We start from the raw sequence: 23,776 nt of genomic DNA, 5'->3' as shown, positions 1-23,776 counted from the left end.
TGAACAAATTATATCTTTAAGGTGTAGTGTAAAATCAAGGAAGATACTTGGATGAGGAATATTTCTAATTGGAATCTGCTGTGAGGTTTGTTGCTGTTAACCATTAGCAGTTCATGGAGCTTTAGATTAAATATGAGGATTTTAAAAAGGGTTCAAAGGCTGAGCAAGTTACCTCACTTGATATGGGACTCTGATGAAGTTTTTAATTGTTTTTTTAGAAGAAATTCTAATTTTGGATTTCCCACCATGTCACATTTAGGTTGACTCTAAATTAAATGTTTAATTAAATGTTCTTGTGTGCCACAGACTGCAGTTAGTACAGGCTTACAAATATCTCACTGAAATCAACAGAAGCAATGGAAGTCATTCATTTTATCTGGACTGCTGTTCTGAGACCACTGACTTGGTTATATGGATGTCAGACAAAGAGCAAAGCACTACATACAGAGAAGCCCCCAAGCACAGGCTGTCCTCCTCCATCTTGTAGGGACAGCAACTACCAGCATGATATCTGAGAATTCTGAGTTGCTGTCTTCACACATTTGGAGGGGGCTAGGTTGGAACAGGCAAACACAAACTTCCTTGTATTCATTTAGTCCTCCACAAGGATCAGTTCAAAAATGAGCCCATGAAATGAATTTATATTTAAATTTTGTGATCCAGAACAAACATTGGAATACTGGGTGTCATAAGACAGACACATAGCCTGTACCATACTGGTATTGTGTCTTTTTTAAATTAAATGTCAACATCTCAGTGGTTTTAAAAGTCAAAATCATAAAAGGGGGGGGAAACTAGTAGAGCTGATAGCTTTAAGACCAAGCCCTCTATTAAAAGAATCACAAGTAAAGAGCAGGTGTGTAGCAAAAAAGGGCTGTTCCAAGCACAAAGATTAAATAACTCATGCAAGTGAGCCAAGCCACAGAATATAAAAGCAGGGAGAAAACCCAACATTTCTGGAATTGCAAACAGTCCACTGGCCATTTTAAATATGTATTCAAAAATGTAGAATGGCTGGGTATGCCTGTGTATGTGCGCTTGAAAGGGAGACAAGTAATCAAATGTCAAAACGTGTTGTCATCAGAATGCCAGGATTGATTGCAGATTCTTGTGAATGATACACTAAGAAAGTGAATCAAGAAAATGTCTTGATATAGAAGCACGTTCCCCTCGTCACCTTTTCCTTCTGATAGTTGGGATGAGGATTTAACCTGAAACACGATTCAATGGCTATGTTTTGGGGTACATATGGACCAATAACAGTGGTTTAAAAGTTTCATTAAACACATACTTAATCTAATAAAAATTTGTAGAATGCTTAAAGTTATATTTGTAATGACAGTCAACAAGTGGTAAAACATGAACTGTCATGTCTCTCTTTGGCTGCAAAAAGGAAGGAGATAAGAGCAGGGGATGAGAAGGCAAATTGAAAAATCTACTTGGGTTTGTGTAGTACCAAAACTTCTGAAATGCTATGTTCACCCATCTCAGTGCTGAAGCTCACAAGCCAGAACATGGCTATCTCCATTTCTTTATTACAGAGACATTCTATCTTCAACACTGAAGCTTGGGTCAAGAATGGGCAACAGTCTGTAATAGTCTGTTAGTTCAAAAAGATCGGATAGAGAAATCTAGGATTTATACTCCATGGTAATATAGATGCATATGACCACTGTGATCTGCACTAAGCAGATCGTCTGGTTATATAGGATTTCTCTCTGAAAAAAAATGGGAGCCAGGGGTGTAGGATAAAGTAGGAGTCCATGACTACTTTGAAACTTCAGCGTCCACTTACAGAAACAAGAGATGAATGAATGCCTTGCCTGACATTCATGTGAACAACAACAAAAACCAACAACAAATAATTCTGATTCAGGCCAATAATGATAAACTGATTGTCTCTGTGGCAGATGGCGATTATGGGGGACACAACTACATAAGAACCACATTGAATTTCACTAATTTTGTTCGGTCACAAGTGATATTTCTACAAATATTCTGGGATGTACAGTTGAAATCCAGGCAACAAAACCAGAAAGGCTTCCTGAGATCCAGGGCAGTCAAGGGATGGGGGATGGGGGAGAGAGAATCAGGGCTGGGTGACGTATTGTGGCACCCAGTCAATATGGGTTTCAATGTCATCCTTACCTGAGGAGTTCCCAGCCTCTCTATTAAGGGAACCAGGTGAAGTGGGGCATATTTGGCTTCGAGACGCTTCATGCGTACCTCCAAGCGTTCTCCTTCTGTTAAGCGAGCAGCAAACAGTGAAATGAGAAAGCAAAAAGAAAAAAAACCCTAGCATTTCAGAGTCATCTCCCAACCATTATCCAACTCTGGGACAAGTATGACATAAAATCGTGGAAATGAATTGTGAAAAAGGGTCTCTACTTATAACTGACACCAAATACACTTGTAAGAGGGTCTTGATTTTAACACAAACATCTTGCTCTTTCTTGTGGATTGGCCAGTAGGGCCCCTAGTCCAATGAAGGCAATGAACAGCTAACTATATCTAAGATTCTTTGAAAGCTGAAATATCTGTAACTTCGTAGCTACTACCCAGCTAGGGAATAATGACTGATATCTATGCATCTCTCCACTCCTTACCTTTGATGTAGACCCTGGGTAAAATATTTTGGAAGGGAGCAGCATGCAGCAAATCACACACTTCTTCCTGGGACTGAGGCAGGAGGAAGAAAAATAAAAGGTGTTAAAAATTACCTAAGAATTGACTGTTTAGCTGTCAACCAAACTGGGAAGGCCATAGTGATCAGAAAGCTATTTAATTCTAGCTCAATATCCAGGACAACAGACACATAACCTGTGTCAAAAGTAAGTTTATAATAAAGATAATCTTTTTTAAAAAATTGTAGCTTCTGCTTTGTTACTTCTTTTGATTCAGCAGTAGGATTTTTTGATCCCTGCTGCTGAATGATGTACTCTCCATAAAACTGTAATAAGGGCTGCTGATAATTAACCAAGCTCCTCCTCCTTTGTGTAATCCAAGGACTATGAGGGTCTGTGTTGATGTATCTTGAGGTGGTTACATTATTCCACATAGGTGTATTCACATATAGGTTCCTCATAGACATATTTAATTGATTTGTTCACTCACAATTGCTTTTTTAAAATCAGTCTTAAGAATTCTCTGAGTGATTTGTTTAAATATGAACTATAAAGACACCCTGAAAATTTCATCCTGTTTCAGTAACAAAACATGTAGTATGTCTTGCACTAACAGAAAAAACTCCAGAATGTACCAGACTTTCAGGTTTTCTACTAGGCCATGACTTTAATTATGATTGAACATCTTGTACCTGGTACTGAGAAGTCCCATTACAAAAACTTACAGTGTGTAAGTCATAGTGTATTACAATATGTGATAAAAACTAGTTGCATTTAAGCCACTATGTTCAAACAATAAGCCAGAACCTAGATTTATGAAAAAATGTGCTTACATTATACTGTAACCTATTTTGACAAGGCTTTACCTTGAAAAATAGCATGACGATATTATAAATTAAATTTATATAGTAGGGTTGTTAACTTGCCTTTTAAAGAAAAAAAATGAAAATTGGATCATTTTTGGCTATGTTAATTATAAGTGTGCATCAACAAAGACTTAACATTAGGTAAACTGAAAAAAACACAAGATGGAAAGTAGCAAGGGCATAGCTAAAGGTAACTTTTTCACACACCCTTCCTTGGCCACTGATCGCAGTGGGGCAATGATCAGTCTGATAGGCGTACAGTCTGAGTTTGGAGGTTAGAAAGGCTGGTCTAACATCTGGACACAGAGTATTTGGAATAATGTTGCAAACCGTTTGGTAACTTCTAATCAAGATGTTAGCAGCCTATGGGCCCTGTGATTACAGGAAAATGCCTAAAAATATAAAACAGAGGGTCTGAGAATTCTAGTACTGCCCACTCCGATGTACTCATAAAATGACTCCTTGGCATCACTCAACAGAGTCTGACTTCCTGAGGTGTCTTCTTTTTTAATCAACTTCATTCGGAATCAATTGGTAGTAAATAAGAGATGCAAACTAAAGGAAGAAGAACATGAACCAGACTGGGTGCCAAAGTCGATTCGACACAAGATTTTTCTGTTGGGCTTCTTTGTTGTTGCTGTGTTTTTCATCTGAAAGCAGCCACAAGAGCTGTGTGACATTTGGTTCAAGACTGTGCTTACAGGAAAGGAAGACTTATCTGCTCCCTACATGTCAAATGGGGAAAAATACAGGATGGCAGAGAGGAAGGATCAACCTCCTGGTCATAAAGACATAGGCCAGATTCAAATCTTTAGGAACTGCTTTTACTTTTAAAAACATGGGAGATCTTGATTGGCCTTCAGGCTCTAAGTATACAGTGGATATTTATTTATTTTTATTTATTTATTTTAATTCCATTTATATCCCGCCCTTCTCCGAAGACTCAGGGCGGCTTACAAGCTTAGCAGTAGCCTTCATTCTATGTATATGCCTGCTTATAGCGGCATTATTACAAAGTCAGCTTAATTGCCCCCAACAATCTGGGTCCTCATTTTACCTACCTCGGAAGGATGGAAGGCTGAGTCAACCTTGAGCCTAGTGGGATGCGAACCTGCACTAATTGCAGGCAGCTGGTGTTACTTAAGGAGGCATTAGCCCACTGCTCCACCAAGGTGGATATAATACAGCTGTTCATCTATATACATTCAAACCTAAGTTTCATTAATTTGCTGCACGTTTCTTGGTATGGACCACTCTAAAAAGAGACTCTGTGTTGTAAGTTGTCTATTTTCCTGGGAATAAAGCCCTACTGATCTCAGGTCAAACTTATTTCCAAGTAGCCATACTTAGAACTGAGCTGGAAGAGGCTGAGAGAGGAACCACAAAATGAGAAGGAATTTAAAAACACATACAGCGATCCAGAGTTAATCTAAACTGCAGACACACAAAGAGGCAAGACCTCGGAAGCAGGAATGTTGGCAGAGACTTGAGTAATGATTGCAGCAAATTCTGCATGACTCTACATGGCGGTATAGCAACAAAGTAAGCCATGATAGCTGCATGCAAGGAGGCAAGACACTGCAAAAGGAGGCGGTTTTGATACACCCTTGAGTGAAGACGCATTTGGAACGTTGTGATCAATTCTCCAATTCCCAGCCACACTTTATATAGACCACTGGTCCCTTATTCAAGCCTCAGTGATTTACAGAATGTAATTTTATGTACATTTTTTATAGAGGAGTCTTAAGGAGTTGTTGCCTTAACTTTGACTGCAATACTTTATGGTAAGTAATAAATCATATAATTAGATATCACTGTTTCCTATTTTATAAAAAAGGCCACATCAGAACTGGGATGTTCGACTTCATTCTTTGGAAGTCCAACACAGAGGGAAGGTTTTAGCTGCTTGATGCAGCACCCTGTCATCAGCAGGGCCTCAATGAAGAAACATCCATAAGTGATACAATGTACTCAGTAAAATACATTCTGCATGCAGGGTGCTTATCTTGTGATCATAAAAAAACCAAATAAATTATTTTAGATGCCACCTTCTGCATTTAAGAACTGAAAACTGTCAGGGAAATTAGATAATTTAATTATGGATACAAGAAATACGGTTTCTTTCTTCCAGACCAGAGGATTGTTCTTGGCATATGATTCAGAATGCTTACCTCCATTCCACCTTTGGCAATCTGCAAATTATTGGTACTATACTATTGTCACAATAAACAATGTGCTATTATTAAGCAATTCAAAAAACAACATGCCCAATAAAAGGGAGAACCTACTGTGAGCTTTCAAGTATAGTTTTAATACTGTGCAAATTAGAAGGATTGTCCCAGCAACAAGAAGAATAAGCATGACTTCTTGAAATTATATCTTTAAAATTGGTAAATATGTTTTTCATCTTAATGGAAGAAGGGAAATATCAGAGAGTTATAAACTGGTACCTGTGGCACTCCAGAACTTGCCGAACTACAACTCAGAACATCCCTAAGCTATATAGCAAATTCCTTCATTGGTTATTAAGATATATTCTGACAGAATAGACATCTTTTTTTTTCATTTGGAGCTGGATGCTATCCCAGGTATGTGGGAAGCAATATTGGGTGCTAACCTGATGAGTCAAGTTGTCTTTACAGATCTTTAGAGCAATTTTATGCAAAATTAACAAAATGCACTACAACCATCACTGCTACACCTCAAGTGGGACTGATAGGTAAGGGCTCATTGCACATTTTAAAAATGAAGCACATACATCATGTTATCAAGGTGCACATGTTATTATTTTGATACTATTGTGGTTGGTTAGAGATGCAGCTGATCACAATCTGCAATGAAGCCTGAAGGCAACTGTGGTTTTTTTTTGCAATAGGAAATGGAAAAGCAAGTAAGTAAATAAAATCAGCTCATCAGAATTGTCTTTAGGCACTTAGAGTGCATTAATATGGACAAGCACTTCTGCTTTTGTGTTTGTCTCAGTACTTCTTTCTGCCTGGCTTTTAGCAAGCCTCTGAAAAGAACTGTGACAAGTAATAGCAAGCTGCAGCATCCTTTTCAATCTGGGACCTTTCTGGTTATGTGGCTTCAGCTCACTGAATATCCCAAGCAGCATGGCCATTGCTATCATAAATTCTGGGATTTGACATCCACATATCTGGATGGCATTCAGGTTGAAGAAGGCCGCTGTGCAGAACTGGGAATGTAGGAGTTCCTGAACTAAGAAGTTCTATACTGACATCTAATTGAACACAGATAATTCATTTGTTTCTTCCTTTGTTTCACATACAATGATTTAAGCCCAATTATTTCCCCAAATAATTCATTTTAACTCACCAAGGCCTGTTCTATGAGAAGGCAGAAAAGAATGGCATTACCCACTTCCCTCAGACTTTGGAATACATCAGTCTTTAGTTCTGCATATTCAATTATGTCCTTCAGCTGGTGATGGAAAAACTCCAGGATTCCTGGGGAAAAGCAAGATATAAATAAAACTACAAAGTAGCTGACTGCTTTTTCAAAAGGCAACTGGACTTTCTTCGTTTTTTCTTGAAAACGTTTCATTTCTCATCGAAGAAGCTTCTTCAGTTCTAATTGAATGGTGGGGAATGAAAGGATTTATATTTTCTGCAGCCACCTGCTTGTTAGCACTCTGAATGGTGGTCATTAGCTCTCTGAGAGCCGTTGAGGCCACTTGGGGGCTTATCCAGGCCCACCTCGTAGGACCTACCTGGCCTAAGTTCCTAGCAAAAGGATCTGAATCATGCTCTCTCTGAAGCATATCAAATGCAATGGGCAGATGTAACTGGGAAGAGGTGGGGCCTCAGATTTTGTTAATGGGTAAAAAAATTAAAACAATGTGGGTAAGTAAAATAAATAAATTTAACAGAGACAAGTAGAAAACTCTTCAATAAGAAACCGATGCACAAATACAGGATGGGGATTCTTAGCTTGGTAACAGTATTTGCAAAAAAGATCTTGTAATAGCAGCTGATTGCAAACAGTGTGATGTGGCTACAAAAAAAGCAAAGGCAATTTTTAGACCGCTGCTCACGCACATTGCCTCCAGCCTCCATTTTGCCATCAGAGGCCTTCAGGAAAGGCCTCTGCAGCTGAAAACTGAGCTCTGCATTGATGTGTGCGGGGGGGGGGGGGCACCACACACGTCAATCCGGAGTTTGGTTCTCGGCTGCAGAGGCTTTTCCTGAAATGGAAATGGAAGCGGCAGCGATTTGCCGCAGAAGAAGTAGGCTGGCTGGGCTGTCGGTGCTGCTGCAAGGTGAGACCATGGAAAAGATATCCCCCCAAAATATGACCTGGTGTCTCTTTTGGAGAGGAAAAAACATAAGACCGAGTCTTATTTTCTGGGAAACATGGTATTACAGCACTCTTCAAATATTTGAAAGGATGACATATTTCAGAAGTTCAAAAATTTCATTCTATTGTGCAGGAAGCATAGTAGATTAATTTACACAAAAACTGAATTTGATTTAATGTTAGAAAAAAAATCCTGATAGGAAGTTTGTCAGTGGAAATAACAGCCCAGATAAGTTGTTGGCATATCTGGGATGCCTTAATTTGGATTCTTGCACTGAGCTCAACTCTATGTTTCTACAGTGATTCTTTCACAGTAACTAGGTTGTTTTTACAATTCTCAGTTAGTTGCTAAATTAAACCTGGAATGTTAATTTTTAAAATATATTTCTTCATGTCTAGAGCACAAGTTGAGACCAGAGAAAATTGCTGCAAACATGTACAGTAGATAAAATGAAATGGGTAGTACAATGAAACCTTTAAAATAAGTATAATTCAAAATACATTATGCTGATGATTTTAGGTAAAGAACAGGAATACCCAAAAGTGATAAACAAATAAGAATTAACAGAATAACAGAGTTGGAAGGGACTTTGGGGGTCTTCTAGTCCAACCCCCTGCTTAAGCAGGAAATTCAATATCATTTCAGACAAATGGTTGCCCAATCTCTTATTAAAAACCTCCAGTGTTGAAGCACCACAACTTCTGGATGCAAGCCATTCCACCGATTAATTGTTCTCACTGTCAAGAAATTTCTCCAGATTTACTAATTTCACAGTACTGACCTGGAGATCCATACTCATGCCTTGGCAGGCGGCAAATCTTCGGCATCACCTCTATCAAGGTCTTCACATACTGAAGGATGGTTCCTTGCAACTATCAGAAGCAATTGGAGATGAATGTCAGCTCTGAGAAGTAGACTCAACCTTCAAAGCAGCTTCAGTGTTATAAAGTGGCCTGCAGCTGCAAATCTTGGCTCTCTTCAGCTAATTTATGCAGTTGCCAGTAATCTTGATCCAGTTCAAAGAAGAAGGAAGCCTCAAATATAATGGCTTATTAAACAGAAATAAACAGATGTAGCTATGCCAGATACTTCTTCTGAGTTCAAAAGTTTGTAGGAAGAAGCTGAGGCTTCAGAAGTTCCAAAACCCAAAGGGAAACATTTGCCAAATAAAAACAGATAATCGAAATTGGCAACTGGACGTGCAGTTGTGTTTTTGAGCTGGGATCCAAACAAGTACTATATTCTTGTTGTGAACTGTTTCAGAGTATTTATATTAAGACCAAAAACAAAGATCACTTTTAAGTGGGCTACAATATATTAAATATATCCAAATAGCTGTTTAAAAATATTTTTCTTTGAAAATGAATCCTATCCCTATCGCAAATGTTTGCAACCCAAAATCTATTTTTTTAAAAAATGAATGCCTGCTAGGAGAGGAGTGGGTGGGATTGATGCATTCTGTTTACGGAAATAAAAATAGTAAGAGTAAGAAAAATAGAATATGAAAAATAAGAAAACAATTTTAAAAGTTTACACTGACGCTAACCCTACTTAAAAAAACCCAAGCAGATTTTTTATATTGTTATATTTCAGTGCAAAAAGTATTTTTTCTTTTTTCCTTTTGCTACCAAGAAACCACTATATCTTAATGATGGGGAAATTATGTGTGCTGACCTGATAAATTTGATATATAGGTTTTTGAACACAGGTTTACCATATCATGGGATCTCTCAGAATAATTACAGAATTATAGCAGAAGTTTGCAACCTTGGGCCTTAAAATCTTGAGGCTATATTCAATGACACATGAATCAACTTCTATTCACACAACATGAGTTTTCATTTTCTCTTCCCCAGATCCACTTGCAGTTCCCCTCAGATCTCTGCCAGAACACCAATCAAATTTCTGGAGCAGATTTTGGGGAACCACAAGGAACTTTAGGAGGAGGAAGAGAAGGAGGAAGAGAAGGAAGATGAAAACAGTGGGTTTATTTATCCCCATTACCAGGCTTTTGACAATCTTCAACAATTCTTCCATCACAACAGCAATCCCTTGGTATCCAAGGAGTCGGCAGATTGTCTTGAAGTGGGGGGGTCCCACAAAGTTTCGGTAAGAGCTATAAATGTGGCTGTATGCAATGTTGAGCGGCTGAGAATAAGAGAAGCAAAAATTTATTTAATAAGACAACTAACATATTGTTGTTATATGTTGATAACCACCAGGCAATGACCGATATTTTATTCTTTTCCCTCACCTCTTCACATCCAAACAATTCGGCTCAGATTCTTTTTCTCTTTTAGCAATGGCATTTCAAACAGCTACTAAACAATAATGCATTAATTCGTAAGTTTTATTTAAAGATAATCTAAAGACATGGAAAGGGAATTTAGCAATACAGGATCGAAGCTGTAATATCAGCCCAGCAGTCTGAGCTTGGTTGATACTGCTGTACTATTTTCTGATGCCAAAAGAAACGTTTAGTCCATTTTAGAAAGTTGCTTCTGTCTCCAACAGTGGGAGCTGCTCCTAAAAACAGCATGAAAGGTTTGATGCACAATGTCTTGTAATGTCTGCTTACAACTGCAATGGAGTCCAAAAATTTTATTGCTAAGCCATGTGAGTTTAAGTGAGTTTTGCTCCACTATGGCCTTTTCTTGCCAAAGCTGTTAAGTGAAGTAACAATGCTGTTATGTGAATCTGGCTTTCCCATTAACTTTGCTTGTCAGAGGTCACAAAAGATAATTGCAGGACCACCGGCAGACAGCAACTCTCATTATTCATGCCAAGCATCCAAATTTTGGCCATGTGACCATGGGGATGCTGCAATAATCGTAGGTATGAAAACTGGTCATGTCATTTTTTCAGTGATGCTGTAACCTTGAAAGGTTACTAAATGGATGGTTGTAAGTTGAGGACTAACTGTATATAACATCTTGGGCTTAAGTACTGTGTGAACCACTGATAACAGTGAAATATACTGGGGGGGGGGACATCGGCCCTCTTAAAACTCCAAAAATGCTCTGATACATAAATAATGAGTTACAGACATGCACTAGCTTCCTTGTTCACAGTTATTATTTTATACCCAATGCTGCACTGTTTCAGATGGTGCAACGTGGAAAACTTAAACTCCTTTATTCTGAAGTGGTCAAAAATTAGGATTGCCTACTATTGATTATTCTTGCCAAGTATTCTATAAAATTAGGAACACAGGAATTTTCAAATTCCCCTATCAGCTGCAAGGGGATCTAGAAATAGCAAACATGTTTTTTGACTCACCTTTGAGCCATAAAGATAATATGGCTGAACGTTGGCAGGTTTATCTCTCTGGGGTTCTTGAGTGAATGGAATTGCTGTCCGCACAAACCTAATATTTGTAAAAACAGACAAAAAAAGTGTGTGTGAAACTGGAGGAGGAGGAGGCTGTATTAGTCATCCCAAGCCACTAATAACACAAAGTATCTATGTTTCAATTAAACATTGCTTCCTAATTTAACACAACTTATTTTAGATGTATCTTCCATTAAGACATGTAACACTTTTGCATCCGTACTAGTCAGTTACATGGAATTCATTATATAATGCAACCTGGTTTGGACTATGGAATAGAAAGAAGTCATTTAGGCTACAGAATTCAAACACCTACTCAGTGCAATAATTAAAATTAAATTATCCTAGACTAATTATTGTGCAGCTTCTACTTGAAGACATCTAGTGAAAACCACTGTCTCTCTGGGCAATTAGTTGTACTGTAAAACTAAGTCTTCTTGTTAAGAAATGTATTCTAGCTTTTGGGAAGAGCAGTAAACATAGAGATGCAAAACTATTGCAGTTATTTATCCCTAGCAGCTTAATGTCTATGGAGATTCTCAGTCATCAAAGGTCATAGTTATGGAAGGATTTATACTCCTTGCAGACAGCTGGTCATTTGCATTCTTTTAGAGAGTTGTTGAAGCCATTTGGAGGTTTACCTGTGTCCTCAAGGTCAACTGCTGAAAGGACTGTGTTGTAGTGTTGTCCAGTCTACAACACACTCCTTTCAACAATTCCAAGAAGGCTTCACACCCATTTGCACTACTTAAATGACCTGAGGACACAGATAAACGTCCAAGTGGCCTCAGTGATTCTCTAAAAGAATGCAAATGACCAGCTGTCTGCAAGAAGTATAAATCCTTCCATTCCCCACCATCCAGTCAGAGCTGACGAAGCTTCTTGGATGAGAAGCAAAACATCTTCAAAGAAAAACAAAGAAGTCCAGTTGCCTCATGAAAAGCACCTTTGGGACCCTAGCAGCTTAGTGATTTATCTCTAGTCTTCAGTGAGGGGACCAAAACATATTATTTTGGCATTTCATTTGTACCTGTTAGTAGACCCATTGTAGCAGTAATTAGGTAGAAAATCAAAGTTTAGCTCCCAGAAGACATGCAGCGTGATGCGCCCATAAGGAGCTGACACATTATGATTGGCCTCGCGGAACATGGCATCAAAACTGTCCAGAGTCATGTGGTTGCACAAGAGTCTGTGTGTCAAACGATTGATCTCCAAAAGCCATTCAAGTTCCTGCATTGAAAAAAAACTGCTTTATCAGGATAAAAACTGAAATCCCTTATATACAATGTTTATTTACCCCATATTATTAGATTAAATCAAATATTAACAAATGCATTCTATATACAGGTAGTTTCTGACTTACGACCAACATTTCTATTGCTAAGTGAGACAGTTGTTAAATGAATTTTGCCCTATTTTACAACCTTTCTTGCCAGAGCTGTGAATCATTGCAACTGTTAAGTGAGTACACAGTTGTTAAGTGACTTCACTGACTTTGCTTGTCAGGAAGTTGCAAAAGGTGATCGCTTGACCCCAGGACACTGCAACCATCATAAATATCAGTTGTCAAGTTTCTGAATTCTGATCACATGAGCATGGAGATGCTATAACAGTTGTAAATGTGAAAAATAGTCATAGGTCACTTTTTTCAGTGCTATTGTAACTTCAAACAGTCACTAAATGAATTGTTGTAAGTCAAGTACTCTTGTATAAAGTGCATTTGTGAATCAGAATCAAGTCCAATTTTTGCTTCTTCCCAACCCAAGTTGTTTATAACATCCTGCCAATTTCAGAGGGAACTTGAATCTTACATATATTTAAGAAGTATGAAAAATCTTGAGAATTAGAAAGAAACAGGCGGTTGGTTTGATCTCTGAGCTTGGCAAATCATGGTCTGGTTTCAAGCTGTTTGATTGGCTGGTTGTTCTTGCTGGGCCATAGTCCTTGGTGTTTAAGTTCTGTCTGTGCGATGCAAATAGTTTGTTCATTTGGTTGCTTCTGAATCATGGTCTGGTTTTGGCTTGTTTGGTTGGCTGGCTGTTGTCGAGACGTGGTCTGGTTTCTTGAGGGGGGGCTATGATTTTTGCTGTGTGGTGGGGTGCCTGCTTGTTTGTTTTAAATACTGCCTTCGGGATTGTGGTTGAAGTAGTTCTTTCATTTTCAGTGGTTGGTAGATTGGGTTGATGGCAATGTGTCTGTTTATTGACTTATTGGTGGAGAACCAGGCTTTGAGGAATTCTCTTTCTCTCCTTGAGTTACAACTGTGATCCCAGTTAGATGAAACTTGTGTACTTCTGAGTCTTCGTGGACGGACATGAGAGATAGTGGGTTGTGTCTTTTGATAGCCAGGGAGTGTTCGTGCAGTCTGATAGATAGTTTTCTTCCTGTTTCACCCACATAGTTCTGTTCTGTTCCAGCCTACGACCGGCCCTGTTTGAATCTCAGGGACAACCCCTTTTTATAGTCAACAGGCTGGAAAAAACCCAACCAAATTTATTTGCAAAGAGTTCAAACAAGAGTTAAACCAAAAATTCAAACAAGAGTTAAACAGGAATAACAGACCAGGACTCTAGCAGAAGATCTTCAAACGGTTGCCTTCAGCAACCAGCACCACACCTTTCCCTTTTATCAGCAGTCCCAAGGCTGATAAAAGGGGAAGGTGTGGTGCTGGTTGCTGAAGGCAACCGTTTGAAGATCTTCTGCTAGAGAAGATCACTGCTAGAGAAGATCACTGCCTTCTCCCAAGTTGCCTCATTGCCTTCCTCTGTTCTGCTCTGCTGGATTGCCTCCGGCTCCTAGCTGAATAGATCCAGCTGTGAATCGTCTATATCCAATACCTTGTGCTCACCCGGCTGAGTCTGAGGAGGAACATGATGGGAGGGGCCAGGCTGAGAGTCCTGCAGTGCATCAGAGCCTACCTCTGATACCAAAGGCTCTCCAAACCCCTCCTCCTCCTCCTCCTCTTCAGAATCATCAGACTCAGCTGCCGATACCACAGGCTGAGGCTGAATCACAACAAGTTCTTTTCACAGTTGCTGCACTGGATTTGGTATATGACGGTATATGAGGAATCATATACCAAAAGCCTGAAACCAGACCATGACTCAGAACCATCCGGACAAATAACACCCACACCAATTTACATCACACAAAAAGGTATTTAAAGGCCAGTGCTCTGACAGAGGAGCACAATTAAAAGCACACTGAAGATGTCCCCCCGAATGGAGATGAAACGTTTGTAGCCAAATCACCAAGCTTGGAGATCAAACCAACAGCCCAACTACCAACCCGGGCTACTAATATTCAAACACATCTCAACATTAGAAAGAAATACTGATAATTCTTCCTTGGCTATAGATAAAATCATTAAATGCAGACAATTGCCAAAGGTTATATACAGGTTTGACATCACCTCAACATACTTGTGAGCAAATTAGGACTCACTGTAAAAACATACATACTGCAGATGTATGTTTTATTTTATTATTACACTGATAATAACACACTTTAATAGAGGTTGATGGAAATAAATTGAATGTATTGATGGATACAATTGTACTAGACATGCAATCCTGTGCAATCCTGTATTTCTTTTGATTTCCCCCCCCCCTGTTTTGGAGCAATACTTACCACTATGGATGTCAGATCTTCACTTTCAAAGCGGCTGATAGCCTGATCTAATGATTTGTACATCGCAGCTGAGATACGCTGGGTGATAAGTCTGTTCAAGTCAATTGACCTCCCTAGCAGCTGCAAAAGGCACAAGCGTAAAGCCAAGAAATTTGGTGATTAAAAATAGAGACAAAATCAAGTACAGAGCCGGAACAGTAGAGTGCTTAAGGTTTCAGACTGGCACGAGGTGTCAAACCCCAGGATGCTGAACAAGACCAATGGGACACAAACTATCATCTTCCAATAAGGCATCTTTAATGTTCACCTGGGGCAACAAAAATCTTGAAATATCGGAGGAATTCCTCCCTTTCATTTATAGTGAGTTAATTATGGCAATGTCTCTTTGAATACCTTGAAAGATTTTTCCCCAGATTTCTTCTCACCTGGGCTACATTACTTTTTATAACATAAGCTGCCAATGGAGTTAGCCATTATCTATTTCCTTCCTTACATTGAGAGTACTTTTTATATTTTCCAAAAATATCTCTTATGTAGAATGCCTTCTGCCATACAGAGATTCATGGGTGAAGCCATTACACACCTACCTTTTGCTAGTATGGTTATCTGAAATGTGACACTTGAAAACATAAATACTTGCAGACAAGTATTCTAAGCCCTGGAAGTGTATGCCATGCATACTAATTCCCCCAGACTTTCCCATGGGAAATTAATGTGTGAATTTGCCCTAAGGAGCAGTCCATAAAAAAAACCCAAAGAATTTGCTAAAAGGAAATTGTACCTGGACATGTCTTTGTTTGAGCAATGTTTCATAGCGATTGGATGGTGGGTAAGGGATAATCACTCCATAATTTTTACATTCAGCCCGGAAACGCTTATCCAGTAAAACGCTGGAAATGGAAAATACTCATAAGAATCTTTTCTTGATTGCCTCTTCACGACTGCAATTCACTTATTCTCAAGATGTCAGTGCAAAGAACAGCTATGTAATAAGATCTAGTGCTTGCATTAAGGGATAATGAAGAAACAAATAAGACAGAAGAAACTGACATGGAAGCAATTCTTGCTTTCTCTCCACAAATTTTAAATGCTTTTCTGAGTAGGGTTACAAGAACCTATGTCTTATTATTTCCTACATATGGTTCATTCAGTGTTAGTATGAAAAGATGGTTAGTCAGGAATATTATTGCTATTGTCATCATCATAATATAAATCTGAAAACTTGATTTTTTTGGTCGTGGAAAGAATCCTTCCAATATCTAAGATTACTTGTTAAGCTGCACTGGAAAAGTATTGGCTCATTAGCAGAAATCAAAACCAATAATTCATCAGGACAGTGTGAATTGCCAAATTAATTATGGGAATCATCCGTGGAAAGATGAAATAGTCTAGAAGCAGCTAACATTCTGATAGTAAAGGAGATTGGTTTCCCTGATGCAAAACAGATTTTAGTGGTATTATTCAACCAGTTGATTTTTAATTGCTGAAGAAGCATTGATCATTCAGTAAGAAGCAATACTATGCAAAGGTTTGCCATGGATTACTGCTATCATGTCTGAGTATGAACAATCTTGTCCCATCAGTTTCCAGCTATGTCTGCTTCTTGTAATGTCATCACACAACCATATATCCTTCAGCTCAGGAACTAGTTTATGCATACAGAAGAACATGAGTAGCTGATGCAACGCTCCCCAAACCAACAGAGGCTTCGTACCTGCCAGCCATTGCTTTATAGTAAGCAAAGATTTGATCTGCCAGTTTATACACAAATTGATCAAAACACAAGTTCACCTGATAGAAAAAGAACCAGAAATGGGTTTTAGAATAGTAGGCATAAAAGTTGAAGTGATGCATAAGTAAAATAAATCAAATGTTTGATATTAATAATTAACGAAAACAATGCGGAGAGAACTCACTTCTGCTTCAATTTCATCATAGAGAAACTGCTTTTTAAACTTGGTCAGAGCGTAATATGCGCTGTCGTTGTAGAGGTCCAGTGGATAGAGCACATACCTGCAAAGAATGAAATAGGCTCATTATGTGTCATCACAGACATCTTTGGGCAAACATTTGTCTCAACTCTTGTAGAAATTCTAAAATGCAATTTAATTTAAACACCAGTGGATTTGGGTTAGCATGCATAAAATTTGATACAATATTAAAGCAAGCTTTCTTAATTATGTCCATAAAGAATCAATATTTGCTTACAATCCCTCTGGCTCTATAAAAAAAATTTCTTCATGCATAAAATGGTATTTCATAAGCCTGCTACAATGGAATCCAGCCAATTGCAACTGCCTATGAATTCATTCATTTGCAACATTTCTATTAGCATCTATCAGCCAAGTGCCCATCTACTAGACTGCTCATAAATTATTTCCTATCATCAATTTTTCCTTACATCCTTAAAAATCGCTTTATACAAGTCACTTCATAATTCCTTTATGCTATATGAAACAGCTTGTTATTTAAGAACACTTCAGCCCCTTCACTCCTCTTGGTGAGGGTACCACTAGACCACATGCAATAAATAAAAGTAAATTATCCTTCAAAAGAGATTGGCAGTTGCAACAGAATCTGATCAGGGAGACTGATTACTGCTCCCTGTCACGAGGCAGAAAGCTGAATTTGAATTAAATCAAATTACTTCAAGTATTATCACAAAGACACCCACAGATACATTGCATATATCATCCTGGAGTTCTTACTCCATCATGGAGGGTTCTTTGGTATCCAGGATGTGATCAGTTAGAATCCATGGCATTGACATCTCAATAGGGAACTGAATTCGGCGACCCATGGTCAACTCCAGAAAAAATTCTCGGAACCAAAGTTGGGATAAATCACAGCACTGTTGGAGGGCTTCTGAAAACGTAAAACATTTTCCCAATGTACAAGTGTTAAGTGAAAACATATAATATTCCCCAAAATAAACTGCAAGACAGGTTTAATGCATACAGCATTAAAAAATACATTGCAGAGCGTGTGAATACAACAACTCCATGTTACAAATAGTATATGGAGATAATTTAACGGCATATTTGAACTGATAAAATTGAATATATGAATATATAAAATTAGACTGTTTTCTTACAAAAATAAGATCATGATTTATTTTAAAAAACTAAACAATTTGACTAACAATTTATTTCAAGTTCACACCCTGTTCTAATAATTCTTTAATATAAATCACAATGAACTGAAGATTCATTGCTCCATTATTATTGACAAGCTAATTCTGTCTAGGTTATTTATTTCAGCCTTGATGTTTCTACTTACCACTTATATTGAGAAGATGTGTAAAGAAGAAAGACTGTTTATGGAATTCTTCAATGGCCAGAACTATAGGTCCATCCAGGCTGCTTCTAAGAGTCTTTTTTGAACCACTCTTGTCTGCAATCAGGGATTCTAGCATGGTCCTCACCATATAAAGCTGAAAAGACATGCTGCTGGTTATTATTACAGTAATCCCTTTGTAAGTAATAATAATCATCATGTACAAATAACAGTGCAGGTAATCTTCAACTTAATACCAGTTGTTCAACAACGATTTGGAGTTACAATGGTTATAAGGGCCTTGGGAATGTGCTGTCATAAAATGTCACTCTGCTTCCCTGTTGGTCACATGACCACTTTCGGGTGGTTGGCAGCTAGTTTCCATTTATGACTGGTCGCAGCATCCTGCAGTCATGTGACCATGGTCTGCTACTTTTTTTTGCCAGTTTCTGATGTTTCACATTGGTTTCTGGCAAAAACCATACATTCGGGAGAAAGGGTTAGCCCTTACAACCATGTGATTCATTTAATGACCCCTCATAAAAATGGTTGTAAAATCAGGTCTAGTCACATGGGTACCTTGACTTACAACTGTCACGATTTAGGACTGAAATTCCAGTTCCAATTGTGCTTGTAACTTGAGAACATTATTCACATTCACTGGAAACTGAGACGAGAGGTGGTTGCCAGTCCACATCATCTATTCCACAGCTGAGGATGTACTATTGAGTAGGCCTACTCAAAGGCACCTGGAAGGTGGAATTCACTTGGAGATGGGAATCTCAACAGGATTTCCCTTCTTGATCTCAGTGGAAAAACAGATTCATTTTGGAGCACAGAAGGTTTGCTACTACTATTACAGTCATAACAATCTGTTTCAAAGGAGAAAGAAGCCTCTGATATGTTCAAGTAGATAAATAATAGAATACAGGTAATATTTAAGTTATAACTGTAATGGAGACTTCCCGGTACAGTTGTAAGATGTGACAGTCGTAAAGCTGGTGGATCATATGACCAACACATTTTATGATAGTTTTTTGCAGCAGATGTTAAGTGACCACCATATAGGATAGAACAGAGCAACAGAATTGGAAGGGACTTTAGAGGTCTTCTACTCCAACTCCCTGCTCAGGCTGGAAACCCTATACCACTTCAGACAAATGGTTGTCCAATCTCTTCTTAAAAACTTCCAGTGTTGGAACATTCACAACTTCTGGAGGCAAGTTGTTCTACTGATTAATTGTTCTAACTGTCAGGAAATTTCTCCTTAGTTCTAAGTTGTTTCCATCCATTGCTTCTTGTCTTGCCTTGAGCTGCTTTGGAGAATAGCTTGACTCCCTCTTCTTTGTGGCAACCCCTGAGATATTGGAACATTGCTATCATGTCATCTCTTCATTAAACTAGACACAGCCAATTCCAGCAACTGTTCTTTATATGTTTTGGACTCCAGTCCCCTAATCATCTTTGTTCCTCTTCTCTGCACTCTTTCTAGAGCCTCAACATCCCAACATAGCAATAGGACTTAGATTTATATTATATACCACTTCACAGTGTTTTACATCCCTCTCTAAGCAGTTTACAGAGTCAGCATATTGCCCCCAAATTCTGGGTCCTCATTTTACCGACCTCGGAAGGATGGAAGGCTGTGTCTTTATTTACTTTATCAGTGTGAAATGAACAGTATAATAGAAAAAAACCCTAAACATCTGGTTGATAAATTAACCTGCATCTTCTTAATAAAGAAACACATACCTGTGTACTTGAAGGTCCAACAGCTCGTCGTGGGACTTTGATATCAAAACCCCCTTTGGGATCTTTTTCCCCTCTCAGACAGGGATCGTTTGGAGGCTCACGTCCTCCCTCCCAATCACAGATTGTCTTTCTAATTGCCTGAAGAACACTGGGAAGGTGAAGAGTGGATCTGTCATTGTGCTGAATTGCTGTGTTTATAGCCAAGTCTAAATAATCAGCTTAAATATGAAGTACAAATATAACTATGTAAGTACTGCATGAAGCTTTAGGGATATCATACAAACCTGATAGCATCAGCACTAATTAATACAGAAAAGCTCTTCTACTTTGTCATGTAAAAGAGTTAAACATTATGCATCACATGAAAAGGCTAATTTCAGTTGCTAATCCATTCAGGATAAAAGCAGCAGATCAATGAAGATTGTCTTCATTTACAGACACGCATTCATACACATTATATACACACCCACATAGACTAAGAGATTGTGTGCATTGCTGGAAGCGGTGGTGGTGAGGAGAATAGGAGAAACAAAATGTTCTGTTAGTTTATTGAATGAGAATAGAACAGAGTAGAGTAGAGTAGAGTAGAGTAGAGTAGAGTAGAGTAGAGTAGAATAGAATAGAATAGAATAGAATAGAATAGAATAGAATAGAATAGAATAGAATAGAATAGAATAGAATAGAATAGAATAGAATAGAATAATAACATTATTGTGTCAATTCTGCAATGAACCTGAATGAAGCCATTTGGCTCATTTTCAGTTGCCACCAGAATGGGAGGGGAGTGGTGGAATTTTTCTGCTAGCTTAAACAATTCTCTGTCCTGTGAGAACCAAGGTAATTTCTGTTCATTACACTGAGGGGCTGAGCCTTCTGTTAGAAAGCCTGCCAAACTATTCTATTGGGAAACGTAGTTGATTGCATAGGTTATGGGGTTGGAAGTTTAACTTGGTAATACTGTTACTTTTTGGAGGAACTTTAGTCTTGGTTTCACTTTTGACAGTGCTGATACTTTGTAGCCAATAAACATGTTCTTAAAGCAGACATGTCAAACTCGCGACATTACGTGACGTCGCGAGACATATCGGGACTGTTTTGCCATTGCCAGCAATGGGGTGGGCGTGGCTTCCGGATGATGCGTCCGGCCTGTGGGCCGGCAGTTTGACATCTCTGTCTTAAAGAAAACCTCAAGCCTCAGAGTTCTGTTTTAGTTGGTCTCATCTATTGGAACCATGACGTATTGTCACTTTGAATGTACACTAATTGGCATACATTAAAATGAAATTTCATTGCATTCAGCTCTCAGAGGTCACCACCTCTGATATACACTACATAAATATGACAAAGATAAATACAGAATTATGCATATACCCACATATATTATATGACACAGACAAACAACAGTCTAATTTGGGTTATGTATACATGTGAATGGCGAGAAAAATGAATCTTGTGAGTTTACCAGATGGATGTCATAGGGAACAAAGCTATTACAGAATCGGGTAGTCCTGCTAGAAATACTTTGAAACCTCCTCCCAGTGGGGAGCTACAGAAATAGATTGTAAAGTGGGTGTGTGGGGTCTCTCACAATGCTTTGAACTCTAAGCACATAGCGCTTATAAGTAGCATCCTGAATACCAGGGAGCGTGCTTCCTATGATCTTCTTGGCTGTCCTTACTATTCTCTGTATGGACTTTCTATCTGAGGCCCCGCTGCCACCAAACAGCCAATAGAAGCTGGAGAAAACTAAAAAGCACAACTACAAGAGCTTCTTGGTTATAAGAGACAGGACTATAATGCATGTTCTATCAAGATCTTCTCTATGAAAGAGAGAGACATTACTGGCCAAATGTCCAGCATACATGGATTCTGTCTGGAAAGCTGATTTTCTAAATACAAATTCTTGGTGACAGCAAGTATTTGAAAATGCCTTGCTTGACACCATTGATCCACCTAACCAGGAACTGTTTATTCTTCCTCCAGTTTTCTACACTTGCAACCTAAGTACTTCCCAACCTTTTAATCAGCAATACTATAGATTCAGCCTGGCATTTTCTGTAAGCCATGCATGGAATCAATCCTGCACTTAGAAACATGTATGCTAATTTAATTCTGGGTGTACACATGCAGAAAGATAAATAAATAGAGCCCATGTATTTACAAAGCTTCTAGGAATTGACACTGAATCCAATTAAGTTACCTGATGAGGACATTTTTCTTCTTTCTGACTGCTTGCCTCAGAGGTTCTCGCAGAGTCACCTGAGCAAAGTCCTGCAGAGCAGCGTAGATCGTGTTCCTGATAGCTTGGTTGAAGACGCTCTCCATGCGACCCATGAGCACTTGCAGGCCCTTGATCATAGCAATAACCTAGTAGAATAAAAATAGTCAGTGTGGCTCTTTTAACTACACCATGCCCATCTGCATGGAATCTCAGGACTGCATTTCAAAGGCGCTCTTCCACTGTTACCCTGGAAGCCCTGGATTTGAGTGGGCTTTCTGTGCTAAGAAAAACAATACAAGAACAAGTGGAGAAAACAGGACAGTTGTAAACTGAAGACGGCAATGTCTGGATCCTCCAGTATTCCATTTCAGTACAAGATTGTTTGAGTCATCCCATTGAAGGAAACTATCTACCCTGGTGCAAAAATGAGGGATACAGCCACCTACCTCCACAAAAGCAAACTTTTCCTCACTGGTATAATTGTATCTTGTAGCTCTCTCATACTCTTCGGCAGTGCCTGGACAATCTTTGTTACAGAACTTATCAGTGGGATGGACCAGCTTCCAAGAATACTTCAAGGAGAAAAGAAAAATCCAGTTGGAAAAATCCAACACACTGATTTCTTGGGAAAAATACCCCCAAAAACCTAAATTCGGCCTATAGCATAATTTCTCCAGTATATGTAGATTCTATTTTCTTTAAGTTACGTTTTGTAAACAGGCATGCACATCTTTAAATAACTCTTCAGTTTCGCATGCTTTAGAGGGAAAGTAAATTAAAACTTGTTCAAGACTCTGGTTTACACTGAAGGCAGCTTTGCCTTAAAAATCAGCCTATAAATCTATCGGGGGAAAATAATAATACTTACCACTTCCATCACATGTGCACTCCACTTGGACAAAAGCTGAAGTCCCCGTAAAGCCAGGTCAAAAAGCTCCCTATATTCTTCATCTGACTTCTGACTGTCCAGTCCTGAGCCCGTTACAACCTGGAAAAAGAGCAGACATCTGTCTCACTCAGGAATCTTTTCTGTAGTTGCTTCACCTTGCTAGTTTCATTAACTGGGCAAGAAATTGCAAACATTCATCAACAAGAGTTAATTGGCGGGGCAGGCAATGAAGGGAAGAACTGAGAAATTATTTGACTCAATTATTTACTCAATTTCTATAACCACCCATCTCAATCAATGAATCTGGGTGGCTTACAAATCCAGAATTGCTGGAATGCTACTGAGATAAAATACACAGATGGTTGACATCAAAGTGAAATGATTCCTCCAATCATCTTCATATTCTAGCCCTTCACCTACATATCCCAAACAATATAGCTCAAAGATAACACTGAACTATCTAAATTCATCCAGTTTCCTGCACGTTCAGATAAAACTAGGAAGATCTTCAAACAGACAAAAATGCAGAAAAATGCACCTGAATTTCTTAATTATTGCAACTTTCAATGAATTCTTTTGCAGACATTTTGATGAACGGTAAATATCTAGGATAACTTCTCCTTTGGGTTCATATATGCGTAATATAGTTGTGTAGTATAGCGCCCTCTATTGTACAGGCGATCATCTGCCCACTGATTGTGAATGTTTTTTAACTTTGAAATGGGAAAGGCTGTAGATATCCAACCTATACAGGTGCTGGGTTGAAACAGCACCCAACAGTACATCATCTGAAAGCACTAAAAGCATGGTACAATTTGGAATTTGGGAGGCCTAGGAACACCTAGGGATTCTTAATTGTTTTCAGAAGGA

The 23,776-nt window shown here is 38.6% G+C and overlaps 1 protein-coding gene across 1 annotated transcript in view; it reads right to left on the bottom strand.

The window, feature by feature from the left end:
- The window catches only part of CYFIP2 (cytoplasmic FMR1 interacting protein 2), a gene marked incomplete at its 3' end in the record, with an annotated part of 58,736 nt that overhangs the window by 5,062 nt on the left and 29,898 nt on the right, over positions 1–23,776 (bottom strand). The window contains exons 12-28 of the mRNA XM_081316742.1: positions 22,886–23,005; positions 22,464–22,589; positions 21,997–22,163; positions 19,797–19,944; positions 18,048–18,201; positions 17,477–17,633; positions 16,685–16,781; positions 16,483–16,559; positions 15,550–15,658; positions 14,769–14,888; positions 12,169–12,368; positions 11,088–11,175; positions 9,813–9,956; positions 8,590–8,680; positions 6,827–6,957; positions 2,607–2,679; positions 2,149–2,243 (exon numbers count right to left, since the gene is read on the bottom strand). Coding sequence (XP_081172868.1) covers positions 2,149–2,243; positions 2,607–2,679; positions 6,827–6,957; positions 8,590–8,680; positions 9,813–9,956; positions 11,088–11,175; positions 12,169–12,368; positions 14,769–14,888; positions 15,550–15,658; positions 16,483–16,559; positions 16,685–16,781; positions 17,477–17,633; positions 18,048–18,201; positions 19,797–19,944; positions 21,997–22,163; positions 22,464–22,589; positions 22,886–23,005 — 2,097 coding nt within the window. The remainder of the gene's footprint in view (positions 1–2,148; positions 2,244–2,606; positions 2,680–6,826; positions 6,958–8,589; positions 8,681–9,812; positions 9,957–11,087; positions 11,176–12,168; positions 12,369–14,768; positions 14,889–15,549; positions 15,659–16,482; positions 16,560–16,684; positions 16,782–17,476; positions 17,634–18,047; positions 18,202–19,796; positions 19,945–21,996; positions 22,164–22,463; positions 22,590–22,885; positions 23,006–23,776) is intronic.

The sequence above is a fragment of the Vipera berus genome, assembly GCF_964194415.1.
Source record: "Vipera berus genome assembly, chromosome: 2".
NCBI classification, from domain to species: Eukaryota; Metazoa; Chordata; class Lepidosauria; order Squamata; family Viperidae; genus Vipera; species Vipera berus.
Note: the sequence above shows the minus strand (reverse complement) of the source record. Positions and strands in the feature narration are given on the sequence as shown.